Source organism: Solanum dulcamara, chromosome 4, assembly GCF_947179165.1.
Source record: "Solanum dulcamara chromosome 4, daSolDulc1.2, whole genome shotgun sequence".
Taxonomy (NCBI): Eukaryota; Viridiplantae; Streptophyta; class Magnoliopsida; order Solanales; family Solanaceae; genus Solanum; species Solanum dulcamara.
In genome coordinates, this window is record NC_077240.1 from 34461118 (window position 1) to 34485416 (window position 24299).

The following is a 24299-nucleotide window of genomic DNA, read 5'->3' on the forward strand; positions in this document are numbered from 1 at the left end:
TGTGTTCATACTACTTTACTTAGGGTTAGCTAGGGAAACTTGTTGAGTACCATTATTGTTTGTACTCACTCTCTTGCTTTCTACATTTGTGTAGGTTACGAGCCTGAATCAGTTTGATCATCCTTCTCGTATCTTCGTCCGAGGCTTACCTTTGAAGTTCGTGAGGTAGGTGCTAGTCATCTTGGCATATTCACATACTCTTGATTATGTCTTTTTACTATTTTAGTATTGCAGACATTCACACTTATATTTTTTTTTAAATATGTTGAAGTACATTCGAGGCTTGTACAAGTGGCACCAAATTTTGGAGAAGGTTTTGTTATATTATGATTCCACAATGCTTAAAACATGCTTAGTTTTTATTTCTCCTTTTATTTCTGCATTTACTCTTGTCTAGGGTTGTTTAGGCTTACCTGTCTAGGTGGGATATGACAGGTGCCATCACACCAGGTTTTTGGGTTGTGATAGTTTATTAGAAGGCGAAACTCATTGGTGGCCCCCTAAAATTGTCACCAACTGTCACTTAGATACCTCAACTAGGCTTTGTTCATTTTAGACACCTCAAGTAAGGCTCTGATGTGTCATTTTGACATTTTTTTGACAATCACCAAAATATATTAAGTGTGTGTAATGCACTCGTCTGACGTGTCAAAGGCAGCGAATTAAATAAATACACATGTCATATATATATATATATATATATATATATATATATATATATTTATATCAAAAATAACTATCAAATAATGACTTTTGAATAGAAAAAAATGACCAATAATTTGATGACACGTGGCTTTTTTTATCTAAATAATATTTTTTTTTAAAAATAAACCCCACACCCTATCAGTGGTCTTCCAACACCACCCACCCCTCCATCGTCTTCTCCAACCCCACCCACCCCTCGAATTTATTAATTGTGCGAGGCAAGTAAACCCCAATTCCAGATGACCCATTTTTCAAATCGGATCCTCCGAGAAATATGGCCCTCATGCCTACTCCACTACCCTGTACTGGATGTTGAGGATGAAGTTGATGAATCTTATCTCCACTTTGGCCATGCCTACCAACTTTTTGTTTTTTGGTCAAACTACTCTGTGTGTTGTTTTTTTCAGTTTTGAGTTTCTGAACTGACTCAGTAGCTGTCCCCTTCACTCTTTTTTTCAGTTTTGCTATTGTTGGTTGGTCTTTCAAGTGGTACACCTACACTTACTTAAGTCAGTTAGATGGTATTGACTTATCAAGAAACAACCCACAAAAGCTTGTTTAGTTTTTGAATTCTTACTTGAATTGGTCTCTTCAAATCATCAAAAAATTTGACGAACCTCCATTTTTTCCGACAAGACTAATACAAATCTAAAATTACTCACTATGAAATTAATAAACCATAAAAGCTATGGAACTTCATTAAATGTTTGGTTGTGATTAAATACATGATAATCATCATAATGGGAAGAAGCAATCTTTCCACACAATTCAATAAAATTTCCAGGAAAGTTCCAACAATTTGTGAGACCTTCCAAAGTTTTTTTTAGGCATTTTGACCCCAAAAAAACTAAAAATAATGTTTGAAAAAATGTTTTAAAAAATTATTTGAATTTGAAGTGTGTATTTGAACAGGATTTAAGTTTTTTTTGTAAAAAAAAAGAAATAATTTTGTTAGTACAAAAAAGTTTACTGGAAAAATGAGTTATATATTTTTTTTTCAAACTTGAAACTAGTGAAAGAAGAAGAAAAACAACAAAAAAATATATTTTTTAAGAAAAAATGCTCTTCACGTGCTTAAAATGGGTGCAGCACACGCAATGTGTCAAGTCACCAAAAAGTGTCAAAATGACATATTGAAGCCTTACTTGAGGTGTCTAAAATGAACAAAGCCTAATTGAGGTGTCTAATTGAAAGTTGGTGCCAACTTTAGGGGGCCACCGATGGGTTTCGCCTTATTAGAAAACAACCTCTCCACCTTTAGGGTAGAAGTAAGATCTGTGTACACTCTACCATCTTCATATACCATTTTGTGGGACTATATTAGATATGTTGTTATTATTGTTGTAATACATTAAATATACAATGTATATATACTGATACATTATATATACATTGATAGCATAAACACAATATACGTGCACATACAATATCAATGTATATAGATTGATATATTAATATATATCTATATCTATATCTATATATGTGTGTGTGTATGTGTGTGCGCGCGCGGGCAGGTACAATAGACGCGTGCGTACAAAAATTGTGCCTACAATTTAGTGATACATGTATCAATGTAGGGTTGTGTATCAATCTGTTCGGTTTGATTTTGAAGTTTATTAGTTCGACTTATCGGTTTGTAGACATGACAAATCGTTATAGAACTATCAAGATATTGTCTTGTTGGTTATTGATCATTATCGGTTTAACCGTTAAGATTTGACACAAATTTTTTTATCACTTAGAAATAAGGTGACAAACCAAATGAACCATGCATATAAGTTGACAGATTGCATCTTGCTCAAAAGTAAACACTGACACATTATAGAATAACCAATAGTTTGAGGCAACCGAAAATAAAATTATGTAACTAAATCCTAAGTTAAAAATTTTATATACCGAATGATATAAATATAATTTATTAATTTATTATTGGGTTATTGGTTGACCCATTAAGAAGCAATAACCAAATAATAAAAAGATCAAAAGTGTTGCCGAAATCGCTAAAACAATTTCTCATTATCAATAAATCAATAACTTTGTTTTGACTCGAATATCAATCGCAATTTTATTTTGAACAATCCTATATCAATGTATAGCCACTATCAAATGTAATATATAACTATACTTTGTCAAAATAGCACTATGGAATATAATTATGAATCATAATCAATTACATTAGGTAATTTTCCTTTATCATCCATTTTGCATTTGACAGTCTAGAAGTTAAAGTTATCCTACTAGTATTGTTCTAGCTGTGTGCATAGAAGACACAGAAGAATTGAGACTAAACTAACAGGATTCCTAATTCATTATTGCTTAACCAATTTTATTATTTCTTAGTGGTAAGTAACAGGTACTATTATTTTTTATTAAAAGAAATGTAGAGCAACATCAGAGTTGACCAACTCTATTGATAAACACTTTCCAATGCTTGAAAGGTCGAGAAACTGCAAAGTTGACCCCAACAAAAGGAATCATTTCAAAAATAAAAACAAAAAAGGAAAAGGAAGAAAGATAGAGCCTTCTTTAGCCATTGATGATGAGCAATATGATTCTTCATCTTACAAAGGGGAATCAAATAAAAGCATATTTATTTTAGCTCCATGAATGTAACTCCCTCTCATATTCCTCTTTCTTAAAAAAAAAAGTTTCTTTTTAAGCTCTTACCTTCTTGATCAAGACAAGAGAAACAGTTCATTTTCAAAGGCCAAAATATTTGTGGAAACACTATGGTACGTAGCTAAAGATCAGGAGGAAGTCTTCCACATTCCACAGAACAAGTTAAACTAATCCAAAAAAAATAATGAAAAACATAAACACTATTACTACAAATAAAATAACCCATTCCCCCTTCTATTATTCCCCCACATTGTGGACAGACCAAATGGGAAAAATAAAAAGAAAATGCCAAAAGGCCAAAAAAAATTCTTCTAATTAACAAACTCATAGGTATGTGGATGCTTTTGAGGTGCGTTTGTTCATTCCAAGGATTACTACAATTACTGTTATATCATCATGATATTTCCTTCTTCTACCAGCTGGTATGCTCATCAACTCTTCCATACTAAATCCTGCAAATTGTTGATAAATTTATTTAGTACAATTTTATATATCCTCAGCTCATCAAGAAAATTGCAAATGGGAAACAGAAGACCTTATATTCTATTCTTTCTGCTGATCTCACTTCAATAATGACTAGCTGATAAACAATCTTAGTCTCTAAGATTATATCTGATTTCATTGACTTTATCATTCAACAAGGATGCATTCAAAAGTGCTGACGGACGAAATAGTAGTCTAATGGATTTTATAATAAGATTAAATTAATTCAGAGCCAGAAAAGAAAGTTAAAAGAGGTTGGATGGAAACAGAGAAGTGATGCAGTGCATCGAAATTGTACCTGCACAATCTGCTGCTCGCATCACGAGCTGCTCCACTAAAAATTTGGCTGGATCACCACAAGGGTGACATAAGATATAAGAATGGACAAGCTTAACAACCTCATCATTGCTGAAGAAGTCAAATAAACCATCACTTCCAAGCACAACAAACTGGTCTGAACTTGAGATTTCGTGTACAATCATTTGAGGTTGTACAGAAACATATGGAGGACTGATCAGATTACGGATTCGAAGTATTCCCATCAAGGCATCATTCATTGTTTTCTGCAACAAGACAATGCATTATTAAACCCTCTTTTGATAGGTAAGCAGGACCAAAAAAAAAAGAATGCATCAACATAGGCACCGGCCACAACATGATCGCTATGCCCTACTGAAGAATTGTCTATCGACATGTATAATTGAATACACTAACGAAACCTTTGAATTCCATATCAATCACAACAAAAAATGAATTTTGTTTGAAGTTAATTCAATATTCATCTCATTAAGAAAAAAAATTAATATTTACCAATGTTAACACTTAAGATGGATAAAAACTTCTAGTATTAAGAATAGCAAGGTAAGTGTAAACTGATAAGAAGTTGCACCTTTTTCAGATATCCCACTCCAAGTGCCCGAGTGACCTTTAGTCTTCCCTTGACTTTTCCAGCCACGATTGTTGAGGGATCATCAGGATGATCCTTTAATAGTCGAGTTCTTTCAGATTCATCATCAACATTATGACTAACGGTTAGCTGCACAGCCTGCAATACTTTATCCTTGCAAATACTGATGTCATCAGAATGTGTTGCCAATACAGCTCGACTATCACCTAGGTTGAGCACATACATGTTTTTCCCATGGAGAAACACAACTAAAACACAACATCCAATCGATACCAAATCAAGGCGGTCATCCATTTCCTGTTCAACCATATGGAGGAAATCATTCTCAGCTTGAAAAAGAGCTTGTTCAAGGCTCTTAAGTACCTTCTGCTTAAATGAGTCGCATGATTTTTCTACTTTTGCAAAGCAATCAACATAAGATCCCTGATTAACATTTCCTGAAGTATCGTTAACCTTAATTCTAGATTTATCATCTTGAACGGCATCATGGAGGGTTCCACAGAAACCCAGACGGTCAGAAAGTTTACCAGACTCCTGTTCCATTTCCCAATCTAATAAATTGAGGTGATTTCCAATTGTCTCATATAATGTTCCAGCCAGAAAGTCAGCTGCATCTCTTCCATTGAATCCATCATATATGCCACAGAAAAGTGATCCATTCTCTTCTGAACAAACAGCCTGAACTCTGTCTTCACCAGCTGCACCGCCTGCGATTTTAACTTCTGTTGCATTCAGGAAACCTTCACTTCGAGGAGCACTTGCGGACCTCCATGAAAATGACTCATCATCATGTAGTGCACTTGGAGAGGATGGACTACAACTTAAGATTGACAGATTGCTTTGCAAAGAAGATGACAATAAATCCAACCTTGAGAAAGACTGGGAAGAGGGAATTCGGCGGAAAGAAGTAGGTGAATCCAACGCTGGAAGTATCTCAGCTCCAAACAAGCCATTACAAATATTTGTGTTAGCTAGTGTGGCATTGCCACTTAAAGCCGCCCCAGACAGGCAAGAAAAGGAATTATTGGCTCTTTGAAGTTTAATTCCGTGGCAGATTTCAATACCATCTGACTCCTCACCTGAATCATCTGTGAAGTTATAGCCAAAACTTATTTTGATCTCTTCTCCTGGATCAGTTATTGTTTGTGCATGCATCATTTGTACACCTAAAAACAAGTCAAAATATCCATAATTTAATGTACTATCTGTTTAGAACTTCTGCAGGCCAAGAGAAGCATGTATTTTTAATGTGAATAAAATCCTTAAGGAACTGCATCATGCCATGACCATACTTTTGGATCAACAACTTTAAAAACCTTACACAAGTAATGCAGCTTGGGAAAAACCTAGAAGCTAGTTGATAACAAAATCCTACAGTTTCTTTAATTTCTCCCGGGAGGGAACTCCACAATGGCAATGGTAGAGTTTGAGAATAATCATGTAGCTGCAGAAACAAGTGCTATTTTATGATAAAAGAATCTCAGAGGATTAAGATAGAAAAAGAAGTGAAAATAGCTCCTATTTAGCTAGTCCTTGGTTGCTGATGGAAAAGAACATCAACGTAAATAGCTATGACACCCCCACTTTTTTTACTTTTGAAGTTTATGGTCCATTTATTTCAGACAACATATTTTTTAGAAGTATTACTGATAATACAATCATAGTATGTTTATATTATAAGCTGGCATCTATTAAAGTCCTCTCAGAGATTCCTACTAAAATTTCATAGCAAACACTAACTGGCGGAAAGTCTGATATACTAACAGCTTAATGGACCAGAAGGCAACAACCCATTGGATTTTACAAACAATAGACCTTTGACTTTAAGCAAGTTGTGATCGGCTATATGCATCCTTGCTGTCCCTATCACTCCATGTAAGCTCAAAAATATTGAGTTTTACTAACCAAATTTCCTATTCACCAGGCTAACTAGTAGAACAACATCACATCATATCTTAAGAATATGAAAGTTTAATTACTGAGAAAAATATAAGGCACAGACCAAGAACAACAAGGTTGTGGCCTAGTGGTGAATGAAGTGAGTTGACCATCCTGAGTTCTCAGGATCAATTCCCAGTAGAGAAAAAACACTAGTGATTTCTTCCCATAGATTCTAGCTTTGGTGGACACAGTTACCTAATACGTGTTACTACTGGGGGTGGGAGGTGGAAGGTATTTTATGAAATTAGTCGAGGTGCTCACAAACTGGTTATGATTATTCAAAAAAAAGGAAAGACCAAGAACAACATAGAACATAACAATAAAGAAATACTAATAAATTGGTGGCTTGTCAATGAATTTCACCCTATATAGGCAACCCATGACAATACAATTACTCATTATGGCTAACATTAAATTCACCACAATAGCTTCTAATTTGTCATCCTCCAACCCTTATTTTCTAACAAAGATCAAAACTTTTCCCATGAAACACAGATATAATCTGAGTATATATCTTCAAAATAAGCAAATGTCAACTGTATGTTGCAAATCTGATCTCTTAAATGGGAAACCAAAAACCAACAAAGGTATATAGTAAGCTAAGTAATTGAAAACACACAATAATGTAAAGATCTAATCCAATAACTAACCTTTTGTTGAAATATGGAAGTGAAGAGGGAAGATGAGAAGTGTAGGATAAATTGAATGGTGAAGAGGAGAGTCCAATAAATAAAGAAAAGAATGGTTGGACTATATGAATTTGTATGGACAACACAGGGAGAGAAGAAGACCGATAATTTCGTTACGCAATACTCCCGCACACCTACTATTTCAACGAAAAAATTGTTATAATTTTCCCACTTATTCCAATAAAATAATTAATAATTTTCCCCTTTTAAAAATTATGAATTGTTTTTTTTCTCTTATTTACACCCCCAATTTCGATTTAAAAATTAAATTCCTCCTTCAATTATGAACCATAGACATTCTCTCTCCACCCCTACCCTTTATCCTCTGTAATGTCTATTTTATTGTTTGTATTTCCAATCTTCCATCATTATATATATTTTAGAGATAAGTATCACGTAAATTATCCCTCTTTTTTTAATTTCATACCTAAACTATTGGGAGTGTGAGTTTCATACCTAAACTATCACTTCTCAGTTTGAGAAACACACCCCAGTGGTGTGTGTAATGCACTCTCTCGATTTTATGTGGAGTGTGATGTGACAATTTTTTTAAAACGAAAGAGAGAGTATAGCGCACACACCATGACGAGAGTGGAATAAAATAGATAAGTATGTTTCTCAAACTAAGAAATGATAGTTTATATATAAAACTCACACTCTCAATAGTTTAGGTATGAAACTCAAAAAAGAGGGATAGTTTAAGTGTGTTTTTGTCACTTATCTCTATATTTTATATTAAATCTATTTTTCTTTATCTAAGTGTTTATAGATTTTTATTTAAGCTCATTACCATTATAAGTTATATTTTCTTTTATCAATTTGTCACAAAATTTAATATTATTATTTAATATTTCATGTATTAAATATGTGCATATGTACATAGATGCATGTTGCAATTCTCTCTCAAATAATTTTTGATCGTAAACAATGTAATATTTTATAAATTAATAAATTTACTTACAATATGAATAGATAATTTTGAAAAAATATTGTAAACTATATTTCTATTTTTATTAATAATTTTTGTATTACCTGTATTGAAATATATTTAAAAAGTTATTATTGCATATTATTCTTACTTTATAAATAGATACAAGAGTTTTGATTATTATTATTATTAAAATATTAACTTTTTTCTTTGCTCATTTATTTTATCATAAAACGTCATTAACTTACATACTTGATCATTATTTTTTTTTTTATTTTCAATTAGAAAAGTATGTTTATTTTTTTTCATAAAAAATTGTAAAATAGATCAAGAAAATAAAATTCATGATCTTAATTTATTTTTTTTATCTTTTTATGATTTTAAAGAAGAAAAAAAGAGAAGACAAAGATTTAGCATTCCGACCAAGCTTTTTAGCATACGTAACATGACAAAACAGATAGTCTCAACATAAAGAATCTCGAATATATGAGAATTCAAACATAAAAGCCAAATGACTTAAACATACTTGTATAGTCTAGACTTGCCTCTACAAACATAAACGAACATAAGTCTGAATAGTAAAGAAATAATTTAATGGGTTCGCCCTCAAATAATAAGGATTCACTAAAAGCTAATTTTGAGTAGGTGTCCAAACTAGTCACGAGAATGGTGGAAGCGTCATGACCTATATTATAAACAATATAGATAAAAATATGTGTTATGTTCAAATATAGACAAAAGAATAAAAGCAATCCCATCACCCGATAGTTGAGGCTTGATTCCATAATAGCTTAGTGGACAAGTTCCCTACTTGGGGCATTAATGTGATATTTCATCTTTACCTATGCAATATTTTCCAAAAGAGAAGTATAACTTTATTTTTTAAGAAAATAGTAATTTACTTCTACATTTAAATTACGATCAGAAAAAGAAGTTTAAAACAAACGTGTTGTGAATTTCGTATTTTATTAAATATCTATATTGATCAGAACTCTATTCTAAATACACATCAATTTGTATGGTGTAAAAAAGGAACAAAATAATGGAGAAGAAGTGCTGGCTCTACGAGTTTTTGTCTCTTGTGTTTCTTCTCTCCAAATATTTGGCTCCACATGTCACTTGGATACCTCTTGGCGGGCCCCACTTTATTTTTCGTTTAGCAATCCAGAGACAAAGTTTATGGCTATCTCGTCCTATTTTCACTGTGATATTTAGATTTGGCTTTCTCACGTAGGATTTGGAGTGGTTATAGCTCGATTTTATTTTAAAAGGAAATCAAATTAAGAGTATTTTTGGATTGATTTTTTGCTATGGTTTTTAGATTTGTTTTCTTATTTTAGTTTTTTTTTCAAGTGCTTATAATATTTTTTAAAATTTATTTAAATAATTAAAATTTATTTAAACTTAAAAATACTTAAAATAAGTCAATCTAAACCGACACTAAATAGGTGAATTTTTTTAATTTGAAAATCAAACTAAATCAATAAAGTAGATTTTAATCGCTTTGATTTTTCTGTTTTTTTTTAAAATAATCTTTAAACAAGACTTCAAGAGTATACTTTTCCTTAATTCCTTTTATCTCGGGGTTTGGCCAATTTTGAACCGTGGTTGGATCTTTCTCCTCCCCCACCATACGTATAGAAAAATAATAGTGCCTCTTCCTTTGTCATAATTTATATGGCTTATTTTTATTTTTACTTATGATATATTTTTATATTTAATAATAATTTAATTTTAAAATGCTAAATTATTTATAGCCATGCAAATACTTATTTTAAATCATATTTTTTTTCTTAAACTTCGTATCAAGTTAAATTATATCATATAAATCAGGTATTTTCCTTTCTGATGTAGTTGTGATTTGTTAAGAAGGCACAGAGAGGGATTGGCACACCCATGCATGTTGGATATCCAATTAGCCAAGCATAATGTTTGTCCCTTCAGGAACATTGGATAAAAAAGATCTATTTAAGATTTGGCTATATATAATCTATCCATATATGTACGTAGATAAGCGGTGGCCCTAATTACTGATAATGGAACCAAACGACAATAGGACATCACAAACTATGCAAGGGGCGTTTTTTTTTTTTTTTTTTGTTCACCAAAGGGCGTTTTATTTTAAAAGGTTTAATTGTCTGCCAGATAGAGGCACGATCAGAATTAGGAAGGAAACAACTTGTGTTTTACATTGATGTTAGAGCCAAATAATACAAGTTGTTCATTTTACAAATTTTACCTTACAGATATTTACCATATATATGGTAACAATGGTATTGAGTTTTTGGCTAAAAACATCTCTTAATTATGGAACAAATTTAAGGTACATCTTTCTGTTATAAAAGTGAACAAAAAACATCATTTACCTATGTCAAAAATTGCAATATTCATCCTTCCGTTAGTTTCTTGGCAAAAACTAACAACTATGATCTAAAAGTCAGTAGTTTGACCTGACAATTTGAATTCAAGAAAAGACAAAATTCAAAGTTGAATAAACAACATAAAATACTACATACAACTTGCTTGTTTTGTCATCTACCAATCAATTGATTCAAATCCAATTTGCCAAATGCACACTTAAGCCAAAAAACGAAAAAAATATATCAAGGAATAAGTCTTAATAGATATGAACAAAACAATCAAAGCTACAATTGAATCATTGAAATAAAAGAATTAACAGTAATAAATACAATGGAAAACTTATTTAAAAAGAAACAAAACTGTATATTGACCAAGTAAATCATCCCTTTTATGCAATTATTGAAGCATTCATATCATAAAGAGTTAGGTTGAAAGATTATACAGAAATGGAGTTTCTTGTACTAAGAATTTTCACTGAAGCCTTTACTTCCGCTGAATCATCTACTGTCTTTCTTCATTTGATCCGTTTCCATTTTCATTGTCTGTTGGCCTTCGCTACTTGTTCCAGACAAGTTTAGCCCATATTCACTCTTCAGATTATTGTACTAATCACTGCTGCATAAAAACCGTTATGCGTCAATTACAAGATTGAGGAGAAAAGGTACAGGAAATAAAGCGGGAGGAGGGAGGAAGGCATATCCAACCCTCCTTCCTGCTTCCATTAGGATGTTAATCCTCTAATACACTGATGAAGGTGACTTTGTATAGTTGGTTGATGAGCAATTATTCTCTTTAGTTGCCTCCCCTCACACAATTCAGCAATTCAGCCTTCTATACAAAACAATTTAGTGCACCTGTTGAAGAAAAACAAAATCATTCAATTTGACAATGGAACTACGTTATAAGAGTGGGCTACAATTCACACAGATATATAAGTACTCGATCAATTTAATTATCCTAAATCTTCAATTTTGATTGATAAAAAAAATAATCAAAACCTTTGATTATATGACAATCTTTGATTAAATTTATTTACAAGATTACTAATGCAGCAATAGAATTTTGTGGGATTCTATATAATCTATCATTTTTCAAAAGATATTCTAGATAATATTGTGGGCATATTGTTATGTAAAAATTACTCAAAAGAGTATATTTTAATAAATAATTACTGATTTTAGCGATATTTTTTATTTATTATCATTTATAGCAATACATCGCAATACTATAATAAATATGCACTATGTATTAAAAGTGAATTATGCATGTAATATAAATGTATTATAATTGTTTTAAAAATATATTATGCTTGCTTAGTAAGAAATCGACATAGTGTATTATAATTGTATTAAAGTATGTGATAAATATATTACCTATCAATAAAATTTGTATTATAGGTGTTTTATCAATTATTTTTTTTGTAATATGTATTAAAACTGTACTATAAATGTATTATAAGTGTTCAACGAAATAAAAATATTATTGCTATAAATGGTAAATATTTTTTTATAAGTTTCCCTATTGTTATTGTCATTAGCATGTTGGGTTTAATTATAGGGCAAATTATGTAAAATATGAGCCCATAACTTTTACTTTATCATCTTTTTAGCCCATTTTATAAAATGGAAAAATTACTTAATTGAGTGCTTTTTAAAAATTAATTACTGATTTTAGCGATATTTTTTATTTATTACAATTTATAGCAATACATAGCAATATTATGATAAATATACACTTGTATTAAAAGTGAATTATGCATACAATATAAATGTATTATAAGTGTTTTAAAATATATATTATGTTCGTGTAGTAAGAAACTGACATAATGTATTATAAGTCTATTAAAATATATGATAAATGTATTATCCATCTATAAATCTTGTATTATATATGTTTTATAAATAGTTCTCTGCAATATGTATTAAAATTGTATTATAAGTGTTCAGTGAATTGTTTTTTATTGCTATAGATGGTAAATATTTTCTTAATGTTGTATATTTATGTAAGTTTTCCTTATAAAAATTACTCAAAATAACCCAAAATGGATAAATTGAACATATTCTCCTTAATTAAAGTCATTTATTATTATGATCTTTCTAGTTTCCTCTTCTCCAGTGATGTCCTCTCCAGTTTCGTCCAGTGCTGCCCTAAATGAATTACACTTTTTGATAGATTAGATTCACTTTGCTAACTAAATAAAATTTAACTATAGTTAACAACAATGCTCTCTCTCGCTTTTCCCTTTTTTCTCTCTCTAAAAGTAAAGAAAACCTTCTCTAGCTCCCAAATCTCTTCGAAAACTAAACACATACTTGTGTAAATCAAATAAAAGGAAAACTAATTCTTTTCATCAATTTTCTTTTTAAATCTGAAGATTTTATCATAAACAAATAGAGAGAATATGAAAAGAGAGAGATTGAACGAAGTAAGTAGCCCCAATTGAAAATTACAGTTATAAATGCAATCAAGAGAAAGAAACTCAAGAAAACAACTAGTGGATTTCGTAAGAAAAAAACAGATTCAACATTCAAGTGCATCGAACATTATTATAGTAGTAGAAAAATCCCAAATTGAAAAATTTTATGTTCTCAAGAAAACTTTCAAGGCTTTGTTGAGAAATTTAGGTTTTGCTGAAGTTTTTTTGTTCTTCTTTGTTGTTTTCTATTTTTCTTCAAAATTCGATGTACCGCAAACGTGAATTATTTCAAGCGAATTATATGTCAAAGTACTCGAAATATCAAGAGGATTTCATATCTAAAATTTGATATTATTTAGAGGTAATTTTGAGTTGATCGAAATCAAATAGTCAGTGTATACTTTATGTATAATCTGTGTATACTTAAGGTAAGTTAAGCTGTATTCAGCTTTATAAATATATCATAATATATAGTCAGTGTATTGCTCATGTATAGATAAGCTATATTGTATAATCAGTGTATACTTTCTATAACTTTTGACAAGTTATATTATATATTCAATGTATAATTCTTATGATTTTTGGCTGTTGTTTATGTAAATAAAACATGATTATTTATTGTAAACTAATTAATTTATTATATATATTTTTAACTAGCCCTTAATTTTCCTGCTTTATGAGGTAAAATTTTGCCTCTTGCGCATTCTTTGAAAATACTATTATCTTTATATTTTATCCTAATTATCCATAAAATATAATTATTAATGAAAGTGATTCGGAAACTTTCCATGAATTCAATCTTTCACTGTAACGACCTGTCTCCGTCGTTATGAATAAGCCAATGAGGAACGAAATTGTGCCAAAAAACTTTTGAGTAGTAACTTAAAAAATTTGAGCATAAGCCAGACTTGAACGGAATTTGAGTCAGGTGATGTCTAGGGTAATTCGGTAATGGATGGGTGAAGATTGTATCAGTGTGATAGTTAGAGATGATAGTTAAGACACTAAGGAGCATGTAAGGCTTTATGAAATTGAAATCAAATTCGGGTGAGTAGAACTCCCGTAATTGATCTTGGCATGAAGGGTTAATTTCAGGATGTCATGTTTCGAGGGCATGTTGTAAAATAGAAGCTTGGAACAAAAATTTTGAGCTTTTGTATCTGTGAAACCCGTCACAGCAGGATTATTTTCCCTCTATGGGTCGTCATGGCGGGGTAAGTGATGCCATGGCTGGACAGACGCGATTTTAAACAGGTAAAAGTTCCAAAATTGATTTTATTCCTTCCACTTTGTTCTTGAGAGACCAAAAGTAGTCTAGGGCGATATTCTTTCAATTTTCAATAGATTTTATGCTAAAGGTAAGTTAATCACTCCCCTATCTTGTATTTTGATTCTTAGGACCTAGAATCTATGGTAAATAGCTTGAGAGGGGAGGGGGGTTGGCCTGAAACTAATGGTGGAAAAAGCCTTATTTGGAGGGAGGTGATCATGAAAGTGTCCAAGAGTTAGGATTTTGATTTAATTAGGATATTATAGGTTAATAGTTCATTGATTTGTGCATTTCTTGTGAAACTTTAGACCGAGAACAAGCCAAAAGACTTTGGAAAGGGAAAGCTCCAGCTGTGTAGAGTGTCCAAGGATTGGTGTCGAAGTAGGTGATGGTTTTTACATTCCAGTCTATGCTACATGTACTTGTTACTGTAATTGATAGTACTGCCTATATTTGTAAGACTAGGAAAGATATAACAAACTTAATAAAGCGAATTCTGAGATCAATTGTACGAAATGAACCTGTTACTTAAGTGTGAAAGCATGTGGAATATTCATTGTGGTTCTGTGAATGTGATTGTGGTTGTAGTTATATAAATATGTACCTAAGGATCAGATATCACATTCCGACACATATACATATATAGATCGGGTGTCACATTCTAACACATATACATATAAGGATCGAGTGCCACCTTCCAACATATATACATATATATAGGGATCAATTGTCGCGTTTCAACAAAATTATTGTTTGGGTATGTGTCCCATGAGAGGCCTATTGTTGGTTGTTGTTAAGAATGACATTCTGAACTGAATCATGCTTATGAACTTGCTAATTGGTAATATGTTTGATAGATGCATGTCTTTACTACTTTATAGTTGCTTGCATATGTTTCAGTGACTGAGTTGGCCGCGTGATCCTACTAGTACATCATTGATTATTCGTACTGATATTGTACTTGCTCTTTCCTTATTTCTGTTGACAGACCTTTGCTAGGAGACTAGTGATCGTTGAATTCACGGGTGAGCTAGCTCTTACAGCTGCCATGGATTCCGTCTTAGTTCTTAGTCCACCCTTTCGGATTTAGACTGCATCTTTCAGACTTATTCTTATGTTATTATTTTTGGGATTGTATCCTCTTACTCTTAGACTTGCTATGTAGTAGTTTTGGTACAATGACTTTTAGATTCTAGGGAGTTGACTTCCGCATGTTTTTATTTAGGACTGTGTTGCTGAATTTATGGGGAATCAGCTTAAACCTTATATAAAAGTTGTTGCCATGTCATTTTATGCTTACTTTTGTTTTAAGTGCTAGTTTGTGGTGTAGTTTAGTTCTCCCATTGGAGGATTAGTGTGAGTACCTCTCATGGCCCAGTTTGTGTCGTGAGAAAGTTGGTATCAAAGCTCTAGGTTCGTTGATCTCGTTGTACCAAAACGAGTCTAGTAGAGTCTTGCGGAACAATACGAAGATGTCTGTACTTTTCTTTGAGATCCTACAGGACTTTAGGAAATCTCCTTATCTTCTTCTTCCATCGTGCTATGACTTGATTCCAATTGGTATATGGTGATCCAATTTGGTATCTAACCTCTTTCATTCTCTTGTCCACAGATGGTTAACATGCGTTACATTGGTGTTTGATCTATAGCTCCTATCATACCAAAAGAGGAGCCAACTTTTAGAGGAGCGACTGAGGAAGGGGATGCGGTAGAGGCCAAGGAAGGGAAGCACCCACCAGGAGCAAGGCTTAAGCTGATAATGTTTTGCAAGAAGAGGCCCCTCCAGTACACAGGTAGAAGAGGATGTGGAAGTGGAGGTTGATGAGGATGCTGAGTAGGAGGTGAATATTGAGGCCGAGGCAAAAGTACTTCCCACTATGGACCCAGTTATATCCCAGTAGATCATGACTTTCTTAAGTGGGTTGGTCGGCACTGGAGTCATTCCTACAGTGCCCGCAGGCCAAGCTCTATTTTCTCATCTTGTTGCTGATGCAGTTCCTCAGATGGATGGAGTTTTGGGCACTGATGCCTTCTTCAATCTATTTCTGAGCCCAGTCATGATTGGCACGGAGCATGAGATGTTGACTAAGTTCTTGATGCTCATGTAACACCCTGTGTTATCCTAACCTAAGCTACGCTCAAAGACTAGAAGAAAAAATTGATGAATTAGATTGAACAATGGAAACGAGGGAGGTCTACAATTCATAGACTGTTCTATGAGTCATAAGAATGACTCGTAGACCTCCCCAACACTTAGTAAAAATTTTGATTTGGGGAATCTTTCCTATGAGCTACCATTATGAGTCGTGATTATTTCTACGGGTCGTAGAAATGAATCATAGAAGCACCTAACACTTAGCCAAATAACAAAACTAGAACGACAAGTCTATGAGTAGAGTGGATGAGTCTTCGAAGTTCCTACGAGTCGTAGAAGCGACTCGTAGAGAAAAATTCAGAGACTCAGTATTTCAGGCTTCTAAGAAACCTGCAAGATAAGCCAAGTCTACTACTAGTCGAGTCTTTGATGACTCGTAGACCTGAGTCATAGACCACCCTTTTTTCAGCCCAGTTTCCACGATTGAAGACGACGACTCATAGAAGTTGCTATGCATCGTAATGACGACTCATAGGTGGCTAATTTTAGGTTTTTAACGAGGGTAGATTGGTCTTTTCCTACCCTTCTTAGACTAAAACCCTGATGTTCTATGCTTTAGTTCAGCCTTACATACCTGGACTCGAAGAACAATCAAGAGTTCGAATACCTTGCTTGAAGAACTTGAGGAGAGGAGAAAGGTTAGGGTTCAAGTTCTTCAAGCAAGGTATTCGAACTCTTGATTGTTCTTCGAGTCCAGGTATGTAAGGCTGAACTAAAGCATAGATTTTGTTCTTCCATGTGCCCATGATTGTGATAGGTAGATTGTGAATGGATTGAGTCCATATTAATGTGTTTTTGAGAATTTTCTTTTTAAAATTTACATGTTTTAATGATTATTGATAAGTTCATGCTTTTCCACAACTGAATTTCCTTGAATGTATGATTTGAACTACTTGTTTCATAAACCCTAAGAGCATGCTGATTAATATTGAATTGTATATGCCTAAGGATCGAGTCTAGAGCCTTGAACTTGCGAATGTATGATTGTGATTGTGATATAGTATGATGATAATGTTGATGAACTGATAGTCCGGTATATTTTTCTAATCAAACCCAAGTGAATGGTCTCAAGTGATTGTTGTCATAAGTGATTGTCTAAAATATCCCTTAATCAAATGATTGGGAATGATTGGGAAATTGATTGGTTGAGAGGATTGATTAATAAAACGGGTGGATTGAAAGAGTCTGATAAACACTTATTGATTTTGTTTGATTTCGATTGATTGTCTTATGAGCTTTGACTATTAGGAGGAGAATCGAGCACCGAATTGAGAAAGAATAAGTATTAACTCGAACCCAATAACTACATCACCAAAAGTAGGAGAGGATTGAACCTTTAAGTTGGATGTTTCCTAAATTATTGTCCTGACAAAATAGGAGTTGATTGGTTTTGGATCCATGATTGGCTGATTCGTTCTTACCTTGGCAAGGTATTGGACAGATGTGGCAACAACTCATCTTGTTGTACTATCACTGGCTCATAAGTTATGGTTGTCGGATAAGAAAACTGTCATATAGGTCTTGATAGTACTCTTATTAGATTGGATTGGAATAGATTGGATTGAATTGTATATGATTGATATTTATCTAAATCTTATTCTCGTTTAGACTTAGGACATCTTGATTGAGTTGTTCACTTTCCCGATTTGAGATGTCATGCCCCGGGAGGGTGCCCTAGATGTGGTTGGCACTCGAAGACCATTGCTAGATCTCAAATAAACCACTTGGTCCAATCACGCTCAAAAGAAAAATAGCTCAAATCGGCACTCGAAACATCACGAATAATGATTTAATATGCTGAAGATTTCTCAAACATGATGTGACTCAATGCCATATACTCAATACTAAAGTTAAGTCTTAAAACAGACTCTAAAACAAACCCATATAACTCAACTCTGACTCTGTCCATGAAGCCTCTAACTCAATACTAGAGAGGTGCCAAGACAAGTCCAAGGCCACCTCAAATGACTATCAACAGAATGACCATTGAAGGAAATAAATATGAAGCCCTGCGAATACTAGGAGGTCTCACCAAAAGTTGAGTTGGGTCTGGTATTCAATGATGCTCCTGTTGAAGACCTCTATCACCTGTATCTGCATCATAAAACGATACAGTCCAAATAGCATCAATACATAGAATGTACGAGTATGTAAAATGACTGAAAGGAAACTTACTCAAAGATACTCGACTCAACTCAACTCATTGGACACAACTCTAAAAATAGCTCAACTCAATAAAGCATGCAGTAAAATAATATAATGATTTAAGTAATATGCAATAAGAGATATAACTCAATATATAAAAGTACGACAATTTACTCTTTGGAAAGTTCTCTAACCGACAACCATCACTTATGAGTTAGTGATGATACAACGTTTAAGAGTTATTGTTGCCGCAACTGTCCAATACCTTGCCAGGGTAAAGGAAGCTCATCTCAATTGATCTTACATAAAAGTCCTCTTTTGGGACCAGAGAGGCATGACCTCTTCCCTACTCTGGCTACGTAGTTTATGGGCTCACCCCATATCGTTGCTCAATACTACTTCCAAAATACTTTATTATGCTAATATACATCAAGTGAGTAAAATACTCAAATCTCATTTAGTCTCTTTCTCAAAACTCATCTCATCTCAACTCATTTATTTTTTTATGCTGGGTACAAATTTCAACTAAATGAATTTATTTGAAACATAATTTTATCTCCTCAACTCAAATCTCAAAATAGATGTTTTAATGTAATAATACTCAACTCATTCATACTCAAAATACTCATGCTCAAATAGTAATTAAGAGACTTCTCAAACTCAAATAAAATGTTCATTCTTTGAACTCAAAATAATGTATAAATTATTTAATGCAAAACATTCACAATGCGTTCGTTAATACTCTGTCAATGTATAATATACAATAAAATCTCAATTAGGGTTCATGTGAATGCAAACACGAACCCACACTCACCGAAAGACTCAATTCAAGAAACTTATCAAAGAATATCATAATACATATACAATAACACAATAAAATTTACATACGAATTTAATAGGATTTATAAATAATTTAAAAAATCAATTCATGAAACTTTGAAACTCATCTCAATTAAGATAACTAAATATGTAGGGCATGTGGATGAACTCTATCTATGTTATGGGTAGCCTTACATACCTGAAATCGAAGAATCAATTGAAACGCAAAGACTTCGTTTGAAACCTTGAACCCTAACTCTTTCTCCTCTCCAATATTTTCTCCCAAATAAATCTAGGTGTTTATAAGGATATAAGCGAATAGGGTACTATTAAGGGGCTCAAAATAGTCCTAAAACATTTCGGTTTTATTTTGGGAAAAGTGGGAAAAGACTAGAATACTCTTTAAAATAAATCGACTCTGGTCGTCTACGGGTTGTTCTACGACTCATAGAAACTTCTATTGGTCAAATAGAAGACCAGTCGTAGAATTGTACTGAAGGAAGTCTTGGGGTTTTACGACACTTGTCTATGAGTGGTAGACTACTTGACGAGTCGTAGAAATGACTCGTCCTGCAGGCTTTCGAAACTCTGAGAAACTGAGTCTGTGAAGTTTCTTTATGAGTCATTTTTACTACTCGTAATCATTTCAATGAGTTGTTCTGTTGACTCATAATAAATGTACTTGGGCTTGTATTTTTCAGAATCTAGGCAAAGACTTTACGACTCATTTTAACGGGTCCTCAACATCCTTACGATTTGTAAGGTGACTCATAAACTCTCTTCACACTTAAACAATTTTTTCCCTCTCCAGTGCCCACCTTACGATCCCTCCCACGATTTGTAGAATCTTCTACGAGTCATAGGTTGACTCGTAGCAACTGGCACAATTAATTTCCTCAATCTTTCTCAACTTTTTGAAATATTTTCAAACTTAGTCTAGGTTAACATAACATGGAGTGTTAAATGAGATCTCTAAGTTGATTTGATTCTACCTTGATGCATGTTTCATTCTACTGTTTTACGTACTCATACATTCCATCTACTGACGTCCATTTGGGCCTGTATCATTTTATGATGCATAGATAGGTACTAAGGGCCATCAACAGGCGCATCATTAAGAATCTATCCATATTCAGCTGATTGGTGAATCCTCCCTACTTCTAGAGGATTCCATATTTATCTTTCTAGCTTTTGAGTTTAGTTTAATTCATTTGATTTGAGTAGCCATGAACCTGTCAATGACACCATTTAGACGGTTGATAGAGGCTTCATAGACTAGATTATGATGTTACTGATTTGTATCAGATTTGACTTATTTTTTTCATACTAGTTTGTTGATTGGATTTGATAGATGGTTGACTTTTAACCTTATTTTATGAGTAGTTTCTTGATAAGTGAGTCTTCCGCTGATAGAATTTGATTGAATGAAAGTGTAATTGGACTAAGTGGTTCACTTGAGGACTAATAATGGTCTTAGAGAGCCGACCACATCTAGGGTACCCTCCTGGGGCGTGATAAACTTGGTATTAAAGCACAGAGTTAAAGAGTCCTAGGGAGTCTATAAAGCCGTGTCTAATAGAGTTTTTCTTATGGGTGTGTTGTGCACCACACTTATAATCAGGAGGCTATAAGAGATTAGGAATTGTTTTACATCTTTCATACTCTGAGTTCATGCTAAAGAGTTTAACTCTGAAAGTTCTTTCTTAATTCATGTGTTACAAGCTTGCAGATAATACCTCCTAAATGCACTGCCAGTTAGAGGAATACCGCTAATACTGAGGTTCCATAATCTGAGATACCCCCACCATCTCGAGTAAGGACTAGGTGCCAACCTGCAAGGTTTACTGAGGCACCCTAAGAGCCTACTACTCAACCAGCCCCTACTTCAGAAGCCGAGTTCAGAGGTGCCATCACTATACTCACCCAACTGATAGTTGGTCAGAAAGATAACTAGAGTTCACCGGCTCTCAGCTCTATTTCTGAAGAGCAGTCAACTTTAGTGAGAATTTGGGACTTCTTGAGATGAACCCACTAGTTTTCACAGGTTCTAAGGTTGAGGAGGACCCCTAGAATTTTATTGATAAGATGTGAAAAATATTAAAAGCAATGAATGCAACTGAGATTAAGAGAGTTGAGTTGGTTTCTTATCAGCTCAAGAATATTGCTAATGTATGATACAACCAATAGGAAGAAAGTAGAGGTGAGAATGTGAAACCTGCTATTTAGGATGAGTTCAAGGGAGCTTTCCTTGATCACTTCTTTTCCAGAGAATTGAGGGATGAGAAAGTGGAAGAGTTCGTAAATTAGAAGCAAGAGGGTTTAGAAGTGAAGGAGTATAGTCTGAAGTTTATCCAACTGTCTATATATGCTCCAGATATGGTCTCAAATATACAGTCTAAAATAAGGAAGTTTATCTCCGGATTAGGAAGACATGTGAATAAAGAGCGCAAAATATCACAATTGATTTCTAACATGGATATTTCCAGATTGATGGTGTATGCTCAGTAAGTAGAGGATGATAAGAGTAAAGACAAGGAAAAGCACTTGAGTAAGAACGCAAAATCTGTTGGGTATGAGAATGAGCAAAGGAAAAGTAAGGGAAACTGGTCCTTCTTTCAGAGAAGGTCTTCCAACTATGCTCCATCAGCGACAAGTACACCTGCACCGCATAATAGATATGATCAGCAGGGATAGAGTCACCAGAATTTCAGAGCCTAGGGTTCTCAATCCCTGGCCAGTGTGACTCAAGGTTTGAAGAGAAAACTACCTTGCGGTAGGTATGGTAAACTCCACTTGGAAGAGTGAAGAGAGGGGAAGAATAGTTGTTATAAATGTGGCTAAGTGGGATATTTTCATAAGGAGTGTCCAACATAGGACAATAGAGCCCAGACATCTACCACACACCCCCAGGTAGGGTTAATCAAAGGGGAAATACTTCAGGTACGGGTGGAGGTACAAACCATCTATATGCCATGGGTAGTCTCCAAGATCAGGAAAACTCCACAGATATTGTGATGGGCATGATTTGAGTCTTTACTCTTAATTATTATGTTTTGATAAATCTGGGTGCCATCTTATCCTTTGTATCTCCTTATATGGCTGGTAGATTTGATAAAATTCCCGAGTGTCTTTTTTAGCCTTTCAGTATAGTTACTCTTGTTGATGAGTCTATCTTAGCTGAGAGGGTCTATAGAGATTGTGAGGTATCTATGTATCACAAGGATACCATAGCTAACTTAGTCGAGTTGGACATGATTGATTTTGATGTGATTCTTGGCATGGACTGACTATATACTTGTTATGCCTCTGTTGATTGTAGAACTCGAATTGTTAAGTTCAATTTCCTAAATGAGCCTGTCTTAGAGTGGAAAGGTAGTCTTATTGTGCCTAAGGGTAAGTTTATGTCCTACCTTAGGGCCAGAAAGTTGATCTCTAAAGGGTGTATTTATCACATCATTGGAGTTAAAGATAATAGTGTTGAGTTTCTTACTCTTGAGTCTGTCCCGATTGTAAATATATTTAATGAAGTGTTTCTAGAGGATCTGCCTAGAGTCCCTCCTGATAGAGAGATTGACTTTGGGATTAATGTTCTTCTCGATATGTAGCCTATCTATATTCCTCCATATAGAATGTCTTCTGCTGAGTTGAAAGAATAGTTGAAAGATCTCCTAGATAAGAGATTTATTAGGCCTAGTGTCTCACCTTGGGGCTCTCATTTCCTATTCGTGCGAAAGAAAGATAGGCCATTGAGAATGTGCATTGACTATCGTCAACTAAGCAAGGTCACCATAAAGAACAAGTATTCCCTTCCCAGGAGAGATGATCTGTTTGACCAGCTTCAGGGATGCCACTTACTTCTCAAAGATAGACCTCAGATCAGGCTACCGGTAGCTAAAAGTAAGAGAATGTGACGTACCAAAGACTACTTTCTGAACCAGGTATGGTCACTTTGAGTTTTTAGTTATGTTCTTTGGTTTGACCAACGCTCCTGTAACATTTATGGACTTGATGAATAGAGTGTTTAAATAATATTTGGACATGTTTGTGATTGTATTTATAGATTATATATTGATTTATTCGAGGAGTGAAGAGGAGAATGCTAATAATCTTAGAATTGTTCTACAGACTCTCAAGGATAGGGAGCTATATGCTAAGTTTTCAAAATATGAGTTTATGCTTGCGTCTGTGGCGTTCTTAGGCCATATCATTTCTGGAGTCGGTATATAAGTTGATTCACAAAAGATTAAAGCGGTTAAGAACTGGCTAAGGCCCACATCCCCGACTTACATAAGGAGTTTCTTGGGTTTGACCAGCTACTACCATAGATTTGTAGAAGGATTCTCTTCCATATCTTTACCACTTACTAATCTGACTCAAAAGAAGGCTAAGTTTCAATGGTCATATGCTTGTGAGAAAAGTTTTCAAGAGTTGAACACAAGACTGGCTACTGCTCCAGTGATATCCCTACCCGAGGGAAGAAATGGTTTTGTGATTTATTGTGATGTGTATAGAGTTGGATTGGAATGTGTATTGTTGTAGAAGGGAAGAGTAATAGCTTATGCTTCTAGACAGCTCAAGATTCTAGAGAGGAACTGCCCGACTCACGACCTAGAGTTGGCAACCGTGGTGTTTTCTCTTAATATTTGGTGTCACTATCTTTATGGTGTGCATGTTGTTGTGTTCACATATCACAAGAGCCTAAAATATGTGTTTACTTAGAAAGAGCTGAACCTGAGACAAAGGAGATAGTTTGAGCTGTTCAAGGACTACGATATGAGCATTCTCTTCTACCCAAGTAAAGATAATGTTGTTGTTGATGCTCTTAGTAGGTTATCTATGGAGAGCACTGCCCATGTAGAAG

General features: G+C 33.8%; 1 protein-coding gene and 1 long non-coding RNA gene across 2 annotated transcripts; both read right to left on the reverse strand.

Moving 5' to 3' along the window:
* Nucleotides 1–1068: 1068 nt before the first annotated feature.
* Nucleotides 1069–1360, reverse strand: LOC129884968 (uncharacterized). Its single transcript, XR_008766009.1, has 2 exons — nucleotides 1283–1360; nucleotides 1069–1200 (listed from the first exon to the last, which is right to left on the reverse strand). It is a non-coding gene; the product is annotated as an uncharacterized LOC129884968 (long non-coding RNA).
* Nucleotides 1361–3420: 2060 nt separating this feature from the next.
* On the reverse strand, nucleotides 3421–7475 carry LOC129887292 (probable protein phosphatase 2C 40). Its single transcript, XM_055962334.1, has 4 exons — nucleotides 7306–7475; nucleotides 4697–5880; nucleotides 4106–4370; nucleotides 3421–3776 (listed from the first exon to the last, which is right to left on the reverse strand). Exons 2-4 carry the CDS (start codon nucleotides 5870–5872, stop codon nucleotides 3649–3651), a joined length of 1569 nt encoding a protein of 522 aa, XP_055818309.1. The 5' UTR covers nucleotides 5873–5880; nucleotides 7306–7475; the 3' UTR covers nucleotides 3421–3648.
* Nucleotides 7476–24299: the final 16824 nt, after the last annotated feature.

Bases quoted from the DNA above. Each gene is read 5' to 3' on its own strand.
- LOC129887292 (XM_055962334.1), bottom strand. From the start codon at position 5,872: ATGATGCATGCACAAACAATAACTGATCCAGGAGAAGAGATCAAAATA. The intron at 4,371-4,696 runs GTGCAACTTCTT...GTCTTGTTGCAG, and splicing joins GAGTGGGATATCTGAAAAAG to AAAACAATGAATGATGCCTT. The intron at 3,777-4,105 runs GTACAATTTCGA...AACAATTTGCAG, and splicing joins GCGAGCAGCAGATTGTGCAG to GATTTAGTATGGAAGAGTTG.